The sequence below is a fragment of the Notamacropus eugenii genome, chromosome 5 (assembly GCF_028372415.1).
Source record: "Notamacropus eugenii isolate mMacEug1 chromosome 5, mMacEug1.pri_v2, whole genome shotgun sequence".
Classification (NCBI taxonomy): domain Eukaryota; kingdom Metazoa; phylum Chordata; class Mammalia; order Diprotodontia; family Macropodidae; genus Notamacropus; species Notamacropus eugenii.
In genome coordinates, this window is record NC_092876.1 from 45,009,047 (window position 1) to 45,026,180 (window position 17,134).

General features: G+C 48.4%; 1 protein-coding gene across 3 annotated transcripts in view; it reads right to left on the bottom strand.

The window, feature by feature from the left end:
- Window positions 1–353: 353 nt before the first annotated feature.
- KLHL21 (kelch like family member 21) overlaps window positions 354–17,134 on the bottom strand; it is a 29,428-nt gene continuing 12,647 nt past the window's right edge. For all 3 annotated transcript variants that reach the window (XM_072608735.1, XM_072608732.1, XM_072608733.1), the window contains exons 3-5: window positions 14,406–14,811; window positions 4,849–4,921; window positions 354–3,854 (exon numbers count right to left, since the gene is read on the bottom strand). In XM_072608735.1, the coding sequence (XP_072464836.1) occupies window positions 3,549–3,854; window positions 4,849–4,921; window positions 14,406–14,811 (785 nt within the window). In that variant the 3' untranslated portion in view covers window positions 354–3,548. The remainder of the gene's footprint in view (window positions 3,855–4,848; window positions 4,922–14,405; window positions 14,812–17,134) is intronic.

The following is a 17,134-nucleotide window of genomic DNA, read 5'->3' on the forward strand; positions in this document are numbered from 1 at the left end:
CTGCCCTGTTCCTCTCTACTCCAATCCTTCTGCTGCTTGGCTGCCAAGGTGGTTTTCCTAAAACATAGCTGTAACCTATAACTTCCCTGGTTCAGACGCCATTGGCTTCTTGATTCCGCCAGGATCAAAGATCAAGTTCTGTGGCATTAAAAACCCTTTATCACCAGATCCCTTCCTAACTTTCCAGTCTTCTCTCATCTCATGCCACAACACAGGCCTTTCAGTTCCTCATCATATGACCCATCTTTGGGACCTCCATACTGACATACCCCCCCCCCCCCTCTATTAACCCAACTGTACTTTCCAACATACACTCCTACTGAGAAAATTACAAACACCAGGAAGCCTGAACATATAGGAAATGTCTTTATTTCAAAAAAGTATAGGATGGATACCTTAACCATGATGCAGGACATGGTAGTCTGATCCAGTAACAAAATAAATACACAAACCGACTTCACACTTTGGTTCTGGCATCTTACACAGGAGTGAGCCCTGGAGTACGCAAATCTAGAGGATCCATATAAATATAGAGTGCTTTCTCTAAGAGTTCAACATTCAATGTTTGTCACAGAATTCTCTTTACCATCCTATAAGGCAAGTACAGTTTAGTACTAACACACACACACGCACACCACACAACCATACACACTATACACACACACACACACACAACAGGCAGAGACCACCAGCTTAACATCAGTGCTAATCCAGAAAGGGAAAGAACTGGTAGAGGGTTAAGGGTTCAAGTTTGTGACTTTACAGCTGGGGCTTGGGAGAAGGGCAAGGAGCCAGTAGCAAAGGAGAGAGGTGGGCCCCCAGGGGTGGCTGGTGGTAAGGGCATCCCCACCAGCCTGACCTCGGACCTGATGGTGGAGGGAGACACCCTGTGGAACAGCTGCCCACCCAGCTGTGGTGAGGCTGTGAATAGGAGAACAGAGGCACACCTCCTCCCCATAAATCTCCTCAGCAAATGGACTTGGTGGACCCTGGGCAAGAGCCCCCCCAGAGTGATAACAGTAACAGTTAACTGGTGTTGTGTTGGAAGGCTGGCCAAGCACTTGTACAGATGATTTCATTTGATCCTCACATCAGAAACTGAGGCTGAGAAGACAAGCGGCTAACTGAGGGGGAGCAGTGGATTTGAAAAGGCCAAGCTGGATAGCACAGCCCTCCATGCCACATTCATCAGTCCCTTGTCTTTCACTTTATCTGTTATTTTCTTGCCCAGGGTTGTTTTTATCTGTGATACTTCTTACAGCTGAATTACTTTGCATGGACCCCAAATAGATGCTTCTCAGACCAGAAAATACCAACAATGTGCCCTGACTTTGGCCTCAGAGCTCAACAGGCAGGGGAAAGGGAACATGGGAGAGGAAGCCTCTCCAAGATGTCACTGGTTCTTGGGGAGAAGCACTTTCTAATTCTCACCTTGGGATCCCCTCATTTTACAGGTAAGGAAAAAGGAGGCATCGAGGTTTAAGTGACTTTCCCAGCTTGGGCAGGATTGGAACCTGGGGTCAAATTCTAAGCCCAGCACCCTGACCCCCCAACCCATAAGGCCCCTCCCTTTCTCTGAATGCTCTGCAGAGGCAGCTCCCCACTCTAGATTGTCCTCTCAAGGTCCCATTCTCCACTTGGGACAATTTTAAATCAGGCCCTCTGTGAAGTGTGCTCACCATTTACCTACTGCAAGATGCCACAAAAAAGCACATTAACCCATCCCTTCCAAACAAGCAAGTGCTTAACCGTGTAAGTAAGCCCCCGAGAAGGGGCTCAGCAGGACATAGGGGTGTGATATAGCTTAGCTTTTAAAACTGCTTTTTACCTCAAGGATCGACTGTCCATTTGGCTAATAATCCCTGCAGGGGATAGTGTGGGGAAGACAGGGTCCTAACAAAGGCAAGCTATCACATGTGATTCAAAAACAAATGGACTGGATTTCATCAGAGCTCCTGGTAAGGAAACCCTACTCGAAGCCTGCCCAGGACACACATAGGTTAAATCAACTTGTTCAGGGTCACAAAGCCAGCAAGTGTGAGGTGGGATTCGCACCTAGGTCTTTGTAGTTCTGAGGCCAGTCCCTTATCCACATTTTTTTAAATTACGTAAGAGCCAACACTGCTCCCTATAGGAACATTTCTCTTCAAAGAAAAATGCAGTGGGAAAATGTGAGTCAATTTGCCTTTACAGACATAACTTTTTTTGAGGGTAGAGCTAATGAATGGGAAGGAGTCTCAGAGGCCACTGAGGATTCCCAAGACTCCTTTGAACCCTCCAAAGCCCAAACAAGAGCATGCAGGACAGAAGGGAGAACAAGTCAGAGCTCACTCTAGCTTGGCTTGGGGGGGGGGGGGGGGGCGCAGAAGTCTATTTCTGTAACCAACACCCCCTCCCATTGACCGATGATGGCAAAGCAAGCTAGCCTGTCTCTGCCTTCAGTCAGCTGGCCACAACTGGGCCTACAGCTGGTGTCCAGTGGACGCCAGAGAGCAGGATCTGAGTCCTTAACAGGTGAAAGAGAAGCAACTGTACCCAAGGGCTGCATGGGCCTCTGGCTGGGTCAACATCCCTGCCCAGGGTACTCACCTGAGATGTCTCCCTCCCTTCTACCCTCTTAAACTGAGCAAACAGAAGGGACTGATGGGTGCCCTATGACTCTGAAAGATGTTAACGATGTCCATGGTGGGGTGTGTGGGACAGTGAGTTCCACAACTCCCAGAGAGCTGAATCAGCCAGGCAGCCATACAGCAAAAAGTCAATGACCTATCCAAGGACCGGGGAGGGGAAAGGAAAGGGAAGGGTTCTATACCAGCACCAATTCCTAAAACCCACCTGCTGTGTTGCCCCACTGGTCCCAAAGGTCAAGCAGGGAGGGAATGAAGACACCACACACCATTGGATATTGGGGTATCTGGGTCAGTCTGGGGGAAAAAACACCCACTTTGGAGCTAGAGCTTGCTAGTTCCAAGCAAACAGGCAATTGGGTGAGTTAATTGTAACAGTGAATTGTAAGGTGGATGCTTCTATACCACTGAGATAGGGAGTGGGGGTAAGGAGCAGAGGGGGTCTACATAAGTACACCTGGAAGGGGAGCTCTTTTCAGAGCAGGACCCCAGGGCACTCTAGCCAGTTTCTCTATGTGTACCATGTCCACATATTTCCACAAGCTGGCACCCAGGGCTCGGTTCTACCAGCCACAAACAGCCCTAGAATGAAGATGGGAACTGGGGGCTCATCAGGAGGCAGAAGTGGGCAGCGATGCAGGTGGGAGCCAAGGGTGGATATCAGGGGGATTCTCCTACCAGTGAAAAGGAGGATGCTTTGGAAGCCTCTCTGCTCTAGCCTCTCTCTCTGTGCTGAAAGCAAAGCTGGCGCCCCAACCAGTGATTCCGAAGGCTCTTGGTTTCCTGAAGATTCAACGCCTCGTCACGCATGTGGATGACCCATGCCAGCCAGTCGCTGGGATTCTCCCTCCCCTCCCCCCAAATGCCAATGGATCCACATGCTGAGCTGCATCCCCAAGGGAGGCCCAGGGGAAGCCAGGGCTAACGTAGCTCATTCAGGTTCTGGTTCTGATTCTGCAGGCGCTGCCGGGGCCGGTTCAAGTTCGAGTCATTGGCATTGTCAAGGTCAAAGCCGTGCCCATTTGAAGTGGTCTGAGGCATGAACTGGCGGAAGATGCTGACGCTACCATGCCAGAAGGTAGGCTCTGGGAGGCGGCCCACCACGCTCCATGCCCGAGTCTCTGGATCAAAAGCCTCCACCACATCCGAGAGTTCAAATGTATTGTCATAGCCACCAGACACGTAGAGTTTCCCGCCTAGGACAGCCAGGCTGCCTCCCACGTGGACCTACAGATCAGAAGAGAAAAGGTGAGAGGGAGCCCACCACCCAGGAAGCTGAATGAGCTACAGACCCTGAAAGCAACAGTCATCCATCCAATCAGTAATCACTCATTCAAGGCAAAAATTCTGAGGTCAAAGCTGCCTTTCAGACTGGTGGGTTTTAGGATCTTGACTAAGTTCCTGAGTCTCCTCATCATAAAATTCTCAAGTGCCCTGATGAAGGAAGTTTCTACAGGATGCAGTCAGACCCGGAAAAACTACCCCTCAAAAACATTCAAGGCAGATACAAAGACATAAGACAAAACAGTCCCCTGTCTTCAAGGAGTTTACATCCTGCTGGGGAGATATAACATGAGGCACTCTGGTATGCTGAAAACCTGGCTTGCAGCCAGAGGCCCTGGGTTCAAATCCCATCGGTGTTACCTCTGCAGGCCTCAGTTCCCTCATCTTTAAAATGAGGGGATTGGACTTGGCTCCTGAAGTCTTCTTTAGTCCTTAACTTATGGTCCTAGTAAGTAAAATCCAGGGATCAAATGTAAAGGCAACAAAGAGCTCTGGGAAAATCAGATGAGTGAGAAGACCAGAGCAGAATGCTGTGTATACCCTGTCAGCTAGGGTCACAGGATACATGAGGGGGTGGAGGGAACTGTTCTGGGGGTTGGGGAAGGTCATTTCCAGAAATGAATGACATTCATTAGAAAAGAGAAAAATAAAACTTTTCTAAGAAATAAAAATTCAAGGGAACTTTTTTTTTTTTTAGCAGAGGTACAGGCATGTTTCTGTAGAGCAATCCTTCCCCAAGATCTCCACCCACCCTGTCACCCCCACCTTATCAAAGCTTGGTCTCCCCCCCAACCCTTGGCCTGATGAAGAAGAAAAGCTGTTCACGGGCTCACCACTGGCAGGGTGGGACATTGGAGAGGATAGGAGTGAGCTTGGCACCCACTGCATCCATCCTCTTAAAGGGGACAGAGAATCCCCCCTCCCCCCCCAAGGTTACCTGGTTCATAGAAGGGATCTTATCCCATTCGTTCTTCACAGGGTTATACACATCAACTTCGGCAGAATCATCTCTGGGAGAGACAAACAGAGGGGGTTGATTAGTGGATCAATGCACTTGTCCACAGAGCTCTCGACCCAAGGTGACACTCTCAGTCTCTACTAAACCTGGAACCCCTGCTCTACCCTTGCTGGCCATGTGGTCTTGGGCACACAGCTTCCCTTCCCAGGGGCACAGTTATGGACTGCCCTGAAGTCCTTTCCCCCTTGAAATCCATGATTCCTGTGTGTGAGCCAGAGCAACAACCCCCAAGCTCCAGCCTGCTAATGAACAGCTGGATGCAGCTGTTTCCATGGCAACAAACAAAGCTAATGCAATCCAAAGCCTCTCAGAGAGGGAGGGCATCCAGGCCAGGCTCTGCTGTGCTTGGCCCCGGTCAGACCGCCTTGGGAAGCCTTATGCGGTCAGCTCTGGCTGCCCAGAGTGTAGGAAGGTCATTGATAAAAGCTCACAAGGCATCCGGGAAAGGGTGAGCAGCATGGCAGAGGGTCTCAAGGCCATGCCAACTGGGGATCAGCTGCCAGCGAGATGCTGAGCCTGGAGAACAGGCTATTTTTTGGGGGGAGTCTTCAGGTATACGAAGGGCTGAACAATGACAGACGGGATGTGGACTGTTTCCATTTGGCTCCGGAGGACAGAATTAAGGAGGCACAGCAGAGAGGCAAACTCGGGTTCAATGCTGCCCACTCCTTAGAGCCACCCAAAACCAGAGTGGGTTACTATGAGAGACAGAGGTATCATCTGCGGTCTGGAAGGGGAAGGTGGGTGACTGACCACTTACTTGTCAGGGTGGCTAAAGAAGGGATTCTTGCTTAGATATAACATGGACTGGCCAAGTTGTCCCTGAGGTCTTTTCCTACTCTGTGCTCCTTGGATGCTATTTTAGCAAAATTGGACATCCCTTCACCTCAGGAAGGTAGTGACTCTGAGAAAGCTGGCCCCCCAAACCAGCCCCAAGGTAACATGCTGGATTCTGTCTGAGGCAGGAGGCCAATGACTCACCAAGAGGAAGTCTAGACATTTAAAACCATATAAGGGACACAGATTGATAATAGAAAAAAAAAAAACAACAGTCCTGATCATTTAAAATTTAAACTTAATTTAAATTTTAATTATTTAGACAAATTTGATAATTTAACTTCTGCACAAACAAAATCAATGTGCCTGGAAATAAAAACGAAACTACTAATGGGGAAGCAAGAATACCACCCCTCTCCCAAAAAAACATCTCATAGAAGGCCTAATAAACCCAAAGTATCGTGGAACCTGGGAGTTGGAAGAGACCTCAGTGGGCCATCCAGTGAGGGATGGGCTGGTAAATATCTAGCCACAAACTCTACAAAACAAAAGCCAATAGGTACCCATGACACCCTTGCATGTGTGTTCTGCATTATTAATATTTTCTCCATCCCTTCCTTACAAAGTCTGGACCATGAACAGAATAAATCCAATCCTGATCTGTAGCGCTTGTGATTTCTGGGATGTAGATGCTCACACTGAAAATTTAACAACTGGCTCTAACAAGCCAGTATGAGCTGGCTCCAGCTCCTCACTGCATCTGGTCCAACCTACCCCCTCAAAGGCTCTCCATTAGAACACACTCAACAAGGGACTGTCTAGCCTCTTCCCGGAGACCCTCAGAGGGCAGATGCACCAGCTCCCACACCACCCTGCTCTATTTTTTGGAGAGCTGCCTCTATCAGCAAGTTTTCCCTGATATCCAGCCTGAATTATCCTCTTCACAACTTAACCCCTACTGCCTGCTCCTGGTTCTGCCCTCTAGGGGTAGAGAGAGCAAATTCAGACCTCAGCCTCCACCTGGTTCATCCCTCTCATTTTACAGACGAGCAAACTGAGGCCTAGGGCAGTTCAGTTAACCCATGGTCAAACTCGTAGGAATGGTGGGTAGCAGGATTTGAGCCCAGGTCCTCTGGTTCCAAAGTTGAGGCTATTTCCACTGTGCCACAATGCTGCTAACAAATGGTGAGGAGGACCCAAGACAGTCGTTCAAATACTTGAAGACAGCTGTTATCACTCTCTCTTCTCTTTATATACACACACACTTATGTGTGTATAGGCATGTATATACACACACATATTATATATCTGCATGTGTATAACAATACATACACGATGTATTATGTGTATGTATGCACTACTGCCTAGAACCCCTCCCCTTTCACCCTGACACTGAAGTAGTTTGACATTTTCATTTCCAGCTCATTTTCCAGATGAGGAAACTGAGGCAAACAGGATGAAGTGACTTGCCCAGGGTCATACAGCTAGCAAACGTCTGAGGCCAGATTTGAAATTGAGTTTTCCTGACTCTAGGGCTGGTGTTCTATACACTATACTACCAAGCTGCCACTAAAATATCCATAGAGGGTACTTTTTGTGGTAGCAAAATCTAGTAGCAAAATAGGCACCATTAACTGGAGGATGACTGCAGTGGAATATGCTGCTAGGAGTAAGGATGTATGAAAAATTTAAAGAAATTTGAAAGACATGTCTAAACTGAGACAGAGGCAAAGATGCAGAACCATACATAACGAACACAATCATGTAAAGGGAAAACACAAAAAATATTAGAATTCAGATTCTTCTTGTCTCTCAAGTCCAGAGTTCTATCCACGAACTGCATGTATCTATAACCAAAAGAGATTCTCAGAGTTCCCCTAGGACAACCCTGTCATTTTGTAGATGAGGAAATTGACATTTCCAGGCGGCAGATTTCATTTTCATGGGGGAGACACAGCGCCTAATGACCACAACTGTCCAAAAGGACGGTGCTTCACATATAGTAAGTGCTTAATAAATGCTTTATTATGCATTCATCAATCAGGTCAACACTTAAGTACCTCTCATGAATCAAGACCCATTGCTAAATGCTGAGAGAAAGAAACACAATGAAACAATCCTCCCCCTCAAGGAGGGCTGGGACCAAATCACAATCAGTTGACAGGATGAAAGAAGACTTATCTCCTTCCCCTCAGGATCCAAGAAGCCCAGGTCAGTTTCGGTTACACTTAACTGTTTCTCTTTGTTATAAAGGCAGGTGGGTATTAGGAAGAGATAACAGTGTAAAAGAAAACAAAGCACCAATGAAAACAACGTAGGGGAAACAAAGAATCACAGATCTATGATAATATTAGCAACTAGTATTTATGGAGTCCTTGAAGATTTGCACAGGGCTGCAATATGTTCTCTTATTTGACTGCTGACCACATCTTGTGTAGGAGAAGTTATTATTTCTATTTTATAGGAATAGAATTATTTCTATGTTATAGAAGGGAAAACAGTCTGAAAAAGGCTTTTATCCAGGGCTAGAAGAGATCTCAGAAGCCCTCTAGGTCAAGCCCCTTATTTCACAAATGGGGGAACCGAGGCTCCAGAGAGGCAGATTTTACTGCCATGGAAGAAGAGCTCCTCATGACTCAACCTGTCCAAAAATACTGGCTCTTCCTGAGAGGCAGATGGCAAGAAAACCCAAAATGGGGTCATGAAGAGTTGGATACAACTGAAAAACAACAAAACTTTATCCTCCACTATTCCAAGTGACCAAGAAGCCAGAGACCTGATGGGGACCAGGAGGAGGCAGACCTAGCTTCATTCATGAATTCCTTCTCCAGGGCCTTCGGGGACCCTACAGCAAGGACCAGATTTCATCAGAGTGGGAGGAACCAGCAGCCCTGGTAAGACAGATCAACAGGCCCCCTGCCCACGGCACATTCCGGCCTTCTTTCCAGTCATGAGAACAACAGGTGAGGAGAACAGCTGGCATCCACTGCCACTCTCCTAACAAGGACAAGAGACCTTGATCCCACCTCACTAGGGTCACAGGAAGGAGAGACACAAGGGGACAGGGCTTCTTCCCTTCATTTTTGTCCCCATTAAATTGAATATTTAAAAAAAACTTCTGTCACCGAAATTCATGGGTTTTTTAGAGGTCACCTAGCCCAACCATGCTGGTGTACATGAAGAAACTGGGAGAGAAAGTAAGTGGTCCTGACATAGGCAGACATGAGGATGATGGAAAAAAGCAGAGAACTCAATAAGAAAACCAATCCTCTGCCAAGGACATTCAAGGCCTGCTGTCAAACTGCTTCCTCTCTCTTCCCCTATTTGAGGTGGGCCTCTTGTAAGGAGATGGGAAGGCCAGCTCTAAGAAGCCAGCTGATCCCCCTCCCCCACCCCATTATTCTTACTCTGAACAAACACAGAATTTCCTTTCCTTTAGAATGGACCTTTCTCTCCCCCCAGCTCAAAGAACACAAACTTGGAGACACTTGCACACCCCTAAAGAGAACAGCTAACACACAGCATTTTTAGGTTTCCAAAAAGTGATATTTTACAAATATCACTTCATTTGATCCTCATAACAACCCTGGGAGATGGGTGTAATAATCAACCCTATTTTACAGATGGGGAAACTGAGGCAGACAGTGCCAAACTGACTTGACTAGGTCACTTAACCTGCACTTGCATAGTTGGTGTCTGAAGCAGGGCTTGAATTCAGACCTTGCTGGGGATGGAAGCTCAATTCCATGTGGACAGTCTCGGGCGGGTAAAGGTGGGAACTTCTAAATCTTAGAGTTCTCACGAGGCCCCCCATAATAACAACAGGGAATCGAGGAGACCGAGCTATCTCGTGTATTTCCGCCTCTTCCCGTGAGATACGTGATGGGAGGAGCATCCCCGCCCTCGAGATTGTCCCGGATCTGGGCACACCTATTGTTATCTAACAGGCATGGTATTCAGATGCAAACTACGAGGCTGGAGAGCTTAATTGGGATCAGGAAAGCCTGAAGGCGCTCTTAGCGCGGGAGGGGCGCAGACAGGACAGAAGGCTCTGCTTTCCCTCTCTTCGCTCTTCCCTCCCCCTCTCACCCCACTTACAATAAGAGATTGGAAGCAGAAGTGTAAGATCTTTGCCTCCTTGGGAGATTCCTCGCTCCCTCCTAAGGAAGAATTCCCCTGCACTTGTAACCAGAACCCTGAATAAAAGCTTAACCCTTGTTCGACTCTGGAAGGTCTCTTCTCTCATACGACTATCCGGTTTGGCCAGCCGAAGACCTGTGAGAGGTAAGGTAAGAAGACTCGGGTAGCCCACAGGCCTCTAGGCCTGGCAAGACCTTCCTACTTCAGGCCCAGCACTCTAGCCACGGCACTATCTATATATTATGGGTCAGTTTATACAGCCCTTTTTTAAAGGTGGGCCAAGCACTTTTCATTACCCCCAACCACACAGATGAGGAAACTGAAGCTTGGAGAGCTTTAGGTGCTTTGCCCGGGATCACACAGCTTGTAAGCTCCCAAGGCAGTACTGAAATCTGGGTCTACTGACTCCCCAGACCACTATACCACAAGAGTAAGAATCATTTTCCTACTCCTCACCAGAGCTGGATGGAAACATGTGTTATCTCAGAAGAAATGAAACTGCCTCAAGTCACAAAACAGTGGATGAACAAACTCTGGTCTCAGGCATCACTTCCCTTAGGAGAGGTGAGAGGCTGTTTTGGCGGACAGTTTCTGTTTAGAAAAGCTATGTGGTCAACAAACACCAGTGGGGGGGTGGGGGGGGAAGAGCGGCTTCTCTGAGATTGGCCTGAGCAGCCCAGCTGGCACAGGCTTTGGGTCAGGCAAGTGAAGACTTGATGTTCACTGTCCTGAGCTGGAGCTTGGCCCCCAGGAAGACTTCCTGCGCTCAGATCGACAGGAAAGGACAGAACATTCTCGCAGGTGGCCATCCCAGGCGTCCCACACCAAGAAGGGGGCTGTAACTGAAGTTGAGAGCTTTCTGAGAAGCCCTATTTATAGCTCCTGGGGCTTTCTATTTGAAGAGACCTCCTGAAGCTGGCCTTGGGGGAGAGGGGAGGAAACCAGCAAAGTTTCACCCTGCTATTTCTTGAGAAAAACAGGGGGTAAGGGAGGGGAGGGTTGCTGGGAGCCAAGCTTAGGCATTCCTAAGGTGGTCAGGGGGGCACTGAGGCAGAGGAGGCCTTGAAGTGGCAGTCAATGAAAGGTACAGAGTGACCTTGGCAAGGACATGGGCACCCCATGTTCTGGCCTCCAAGGAGCCAAATATGGGAGGAGAGGAGACGAAAGAAGTTGGTGATAATCCGACCCTGACCACTCCCCACCAAAGAAATAAAAACAAAGACAAAACCTAACCTTCTTCAACTGATAAAAAAGGGGGTAAAAAGGAAACAGGAACTGTAATCAACCTGGGAGAACTGATAAGAAGGCCTCCCAGCCTCTCTCCCTCCCCACCCTCAGCAGAACCTGTCACATGCAGCTGGTTCTACTGGGGGGCTTTGCTTAACTCTTTGGTTTGTTCTGTGACAAGAAGGGCTCAGTGGTTAATGGGGTTAAGGGGAAATGAAGCATAAAAACCAGAAACACAACAATTTTTTTTTCCCCTTTGGCCCCTCCGGGAGGGCTTTCTAGGAGGATCATCCCCCTCTTCATCTGGTTCCACACCTTCCACTCTAAGGCTCCTGGCCAGAGGGGACGGGGGTGGGGCCCAGATGGCCAGACCCACAGCTCCAATCATCCTCCAAAAAGCTGAACTTGAGGCCCCTCACAATCGGGCTCCAAACTCTCCCCTGAACAATAAGGATGCATCACTCCTCCCTGCCAAATTCCCTACTTCAGGCAAAGGGGTCTACCTGAAGTTGCCTGGAATATACTCTCTCTCCTCCTTCTGGAATTCCGAGCTCTCTTCAAGGTCCATTTCAGGCCTTTCCTCCTCATTCATTTCTAGGATTCCCGACCTCCTTCACATAGTACCTGGTATTCACTCTTCATATCTGTATTATTTCAGAGGTGGCAGGTAGGGCAAGTGGCCTGGGCCTGGAGTCAGGAAGACCAGAGTTCAAATCCAGCCTCAGATACTCACTAGCTGCATGACCCTGGATAAGTCGCTGAACCTATTTGTCTCAGTTTCCTCAACTGTAAAATGGGGATTCTAACAGCACCTACTTCTCAAGACTGCTGTGAGGATAAAACGAGACCTTTGTAAGGCATTTTTCAAACCTTGAAGTGCTATAAAAATGCCAGCTTTTATTATTTCACTGCCTGAAGCTCTGGATTAGCTTATTTTTCGTCTCTGATTTCCTAGCACCTAGAATAGTGCCTGGAACATTATAGCACAGGCTCAACACACACCTGCTGACTGTTACCAGTAAATACCTAGGAGTAATAGTAGCTAGCATTTACACGGTGCTCTACAATTTGCAAAATATTTCACGTGGCACCTTGTAGGATCTGGCCAATACTGCCAGGTAGGCCTGTTATCCCTATTTCACAGACAAGGAAACCAAGGAGAGAGGAGATATCCCTTGCCCAGGGTCGCACAGTTAGTAAATGACTGACCCAGGATTCAAACTCGGGTGTCCCCAATTCCAAGCAAAGTTGGGACCAAGATGTTACAACAGAAAGGGATACCATTTCCACATGTGGTCCTCTGCACATATGAGGCATCCGGAGGTAGAAGATATGGCCACAGGGGAGGGTGCCCCAACACACCAGTAGCTGGCTTTGGAGGCTAGAGGGATTGACTACCAGTGATTCTACTGGGAACCATGCCCTGTAACTAGGGTCATAGGACTGGAAGTTTAAGTGGAAGACAAGACAGACAGACACTGCCTGGCTATTCCATCCTGGGCATGGCATCGATTTAGAAGCCTAAAACTGGGAGCTAGCTTCCAGTCTACACTTTTCCTTCTTCTCTCCACCCTGGGCTAAGGAACTGCCCCCTAGCTATAAGCCCTGGACCCCTGACCTCTTTCTTCCCCAAAGCTCTTCCTCAATCAATTATTTGTGAAACTCAAAAGACTTCTGCAAAAACACATGCACAACGGCCACCAAAGGCAGAAGGGGGTCCCAGAGATGGGCATCTCATTTTTCTCATCTATTTCTCTGGCATGGGATATTTTGGGTAAGGAAACGCCCTCCACCAATGCCAACGGCCAACAGCTCCGGGCACAGGCTGACATGGCTGGCCCATGGCCAACAGGTCCGGCTTGAGAGATGCCTGGAGGACACAGAGTGACTGGGTGTTGTCAGGGGAAGCTTGGACCCAGAGCTTCCTGACTCTGGACGATTCTCCAGCCATTACATAATGCTGCCTCTCATCTTGTACACATAGGTACTTGATAGATACCTCTTCTGTCATAAAAAAGAGGCTCAAATGGAATGCTTGGGGGCTATAATTGTTGAGATTGGCCCTAGAGAAGAAAATGTGCTGTGGGCACAGAATAGCACGTCTACTCTTAGGCTTGGTCAAGGGCCAATGGGTGGCTGGTTTGGCTGGCTGGCCTCTTCTCTTTTTTTATCCTTTGCTCCCAAAGCAGCTTTCCCCCTTTTTGCCCTTCTCCCACTTCCAGGTTCCCTTCTAGTCACCTTGTATCTCTCCTCCTGCTTGTACACATTTACCAACTCTTCCCCATGCAAATGGGGCTCCTTCAATTCCCATTCTATCCCAGGAGCTTAGCACAGCACCTTGAAAACAGTAAGTGCTTAATAAATGCTTGGTCGCTGTCTATATCCAGAGCTGAGAGACACTACAGGCCATCCACTCTAATCGCCTCATTTTACAGATAAGGAAACCAAGGCCTAGAGAGCTTAAGGAGACTTGTTCAAGCTCACCCATGGAATTTAGACCCAGGACGGAACTCTGACTTCACAGTCAGTGTTCAAATCTGGTCTCAGATGCTTAATAGCTATGAAACTCTGACCAAGTCACATCACCACCATCTGCCTTGGTCTCCTCAAATGTAAAATGGGGATTGTAATAACTCCTGCTTCTTAGGATTGTGGCAAGGATCAAATGAAATAATTTGTAAAGGCACTCAACACAGTGCCTGGCACACAGCAGGTGCTTAATTTATGCTTCATCTACCCACATGGTGGTGTGGTGTTTCGCTCCACCATACTGCCTGAGTCAAGGGATGGTTCACTGGGTAATGAAGTTGATGTAAAAATAAAAAGGTAATCACCTTTGTTTTTTACTTGACTTTCTATGCTGGAAGCTCTGTCGCTCCACTCAGTTTTAACACCAAGTGTTGGAAGACAACAGCTTAGGTTTAGATCAGTATGAGATTAAAACCTCCTTAAAAAGCTCCTATTATGCCCCCAGATGTAACGTGGGTTGTGAGGGAAATGGGATGTAAACAAAAACCTACAGTGCCAGGCCTGTCACTGGAATGGGGTCCCATTTTCCCTTTCAGCACAAAGATGCCCAACTCCCCAAAGAACAAGCTTTTTGCTTGTTTTTGCCCATCCAACTCACGTTAGGGTAGCCGAATGCCTTCTTCAAAGTCACGCAGAGAGCTAGGGCAAAGCTGGGACCTGAACACTAACCAACCTCAACAAAGGCTCTGCAGAAGAGCTGACCAGCTGGGCTGGTGACCCAGCTCTGAAACCTCCCTAGAGGAACCGGAAAGCAGACAGGGCAGACACCACTGGAGCTCCCCCAATGGTCTGGGGTGACTCACCTCACAAAGTACATGAGTCCATTCAGGGTCACGGTCTTGGGTGCAAAAGACCACGGCGGCAGCTGGCCACAATTGACCAGTGACCACAGGTCGGTGTCCGGGTCATAACACTGGATCACCATGGTTTCCTTGCCCGCCAGCGAGCCAATGGCATAGAGCTTGCCACGGCAGGCCGTGGTAGAGCAGTTGTCCATGGGGTAAGGCATGGGTTGAAGGGCTTCCCAGGTGTCAGTGGTGTGGTCATAGCGCTCTGTGCTATCTGAGGCAATGACATAGAGCAGCCCATCCAGGACTGAGGAGCTGTGGTACTCTCTGGCCTTCAGCATGGGTGACACCTCCGTCCACTCATTCACACTCGAGTTGTACCTCCAGACGCAGTCATAAAGCCGGGAGCCGTCAGAGCCTCCTAGGAGGGAAAACAAAGGAGTCAGTGTGAGGCCAGCCCACGCTGGGAGAGGAAGAGGATGCCAGCCAGCCCTCACTGCCCCAGGGCCGCTTGGCTTTGGAATCTATTTTGATCTTACAGAGTCAAAACTTGAGTGGAGTCTTCATCCTCCAAGACTTTCCAGCCTCAATTCCCTTCCTGCTCAGAACCAGGGGACCAATTCAGCTCCCCAAACATGCCAGAACTAAGTGAGTAGAGCCACAGACAACCTCCTGGCTATCTGACCTTGGGGAATGGTACTCTGGGCCTCGGTTTCCTCACCTGTAAAATAAGGGGGGGGCTGGACTGAGATGCCCTCTACCTCTCTGATTCTACATAGGTTAGGGCCCTTAGAAATCATCTGAGAGTCAATAAGGGAAAGGGAGAGTCAGACAGTGAGTCAGGGGCAGAGCTGAAAATAAAAATTCTCAGGGCTCATTCCACTTCTCCATTCTCTGCTCTACTAGGGAAGAATGTAGGATCCTAAATCTAGACCAGCCTCTGACACACAGGAGGTGCATAACAAATGTTCATTCACTGACAGACTGAAGGGACCGCCGAGGCCAAGACCTTCATTTTACAGACAAGGAAACTGAGTCTCAGAATCCTAGAGCTGGGAGGGATCTCAGAAGTCATCTAGTCCAAGGCCTGAATTTTATAAATGGGGTAATCTGAGGCCCACAGAGTGAAATGAATTGCCCAAGGTCACTCACACCAGGCATCACCTGAATTTGAACCTGCTGCCCCACACCCTAAGGCTGAGGTGTCAGGGATAAGGAGATTCTGTGAGAGGAAAGCATGGGGCAGTGACAGCTGCAGGCCCTGGGGAAGGGGCCAGAAGGAATTCTCCCTTCCTTGGCTCCTAGACTGAAAGCCAAAAGGTCATTTAGTCCCTGAGGCCCAACCCTCCATTTGACAGATGAGGAAACATGAGGCTTTGGGAACATAGTAAGTGGACAAAGCAGGACTTGGAGAGTTTGAAATGAGCTCTTCCTGATGCAAAGTCCACTCCACCTGCCATTCCTGAAGGTCTCAGGCCTGGGAGGGAGGGACGGTTTCCCAGTAGCTCAATGGGCCCAGATTCCACAATGGGATTTTCCAGGGAAAACCATACTCAGAAAATAGAGATTGGACCCATTTTATTGAATAAAGGAAGCCTCCTTGGCCTTCAAGCCACGCCTCCATCCCAACTGGACAAATAACCAAAGTCTGCACATTTCGTTCTTCTCTCATTCCAGGTTTTCCTTCCTAACAGTTCAAAGCTTTGGGGTAGGAAACCATTCCCAGCTCGAGATACCCACTGCTCTGTCTTCTGGTAAGAAGCTAGGGCTGATGCCCCCAGAGACAGCAGAAAATCACCTTTGTTCACCAAATCCTAGGAAACTCAGGGCAGTGTGGCATAATGGAAAGTGAGGCTTAAAAGATGAAGACCTAGCAGTCGATTCTCAACTCCAAAAATTAGTGGCTGAGGAGTACAGAGTTAAATATTAGCTAACCTAACCTCTCACAGATTGTTTCCTTACCTGTAAATCTGGGGACAGATACCTGTATTGAGACAGAAGAGTGCTAGACAGTGGAGTTGTTAAGACCTGAGGAAACTTAGCTTGTGGGACCCCTGTGCCCCAGGTAATCAAGGCTAAGGCCTGCACTGGCTGAAGGGGCAGGTCCTCTCTAGGAATTCTTCATCGAGAGAAAAATCTATCCCCTGGAACCTGTAGCACCCACCTCCCAGGGTTATCATGGGAGTCAGGTGAGAGAAATACACATCCAACAATTCCCAAGTGTTAGAGAAATGCTGGCGATTCTTCTAGGGGATCGCTCCCTCTCAAAGTTTAAAGAGCCACATTTAGGAGGCAGGCCAGACAGTCCCATGGGAAATGGGCAGGGAGCATATTTCTACAATCCTGTTACCTTTAAGAGGCCCTACAGACTGAAAAAAACTTTTAAAAATAGGACTAGAAAGATTCACCAATGACAAAGTCTCAACACTATTTACAGGCAACTGTCCCTAACATTTGATGAGACAAGCTGCTCATCTGATATTAAAACTATTCTCCCCAACACAGGTTGCTTGGGTAACAGTGTGAGAGAAAGCCTCTTTGTCTGGGAGGCCCCGAGGCTGCTGGGGGTGTGACCCCTCATCTTTCTATGGAATGCTGCTGGCTGCTGCCTGGTCCCCCCACCCCAAGTCTGAACAGTTGTTAAGTCTTCAGACACTCTCTCCCAGTGTTCTCTGAATGGGAATGGTTTCCAAAAAACATTCTGGAAGTCCAAATTCTTCCTCCCCCGGAATCCCTGGCCAGGC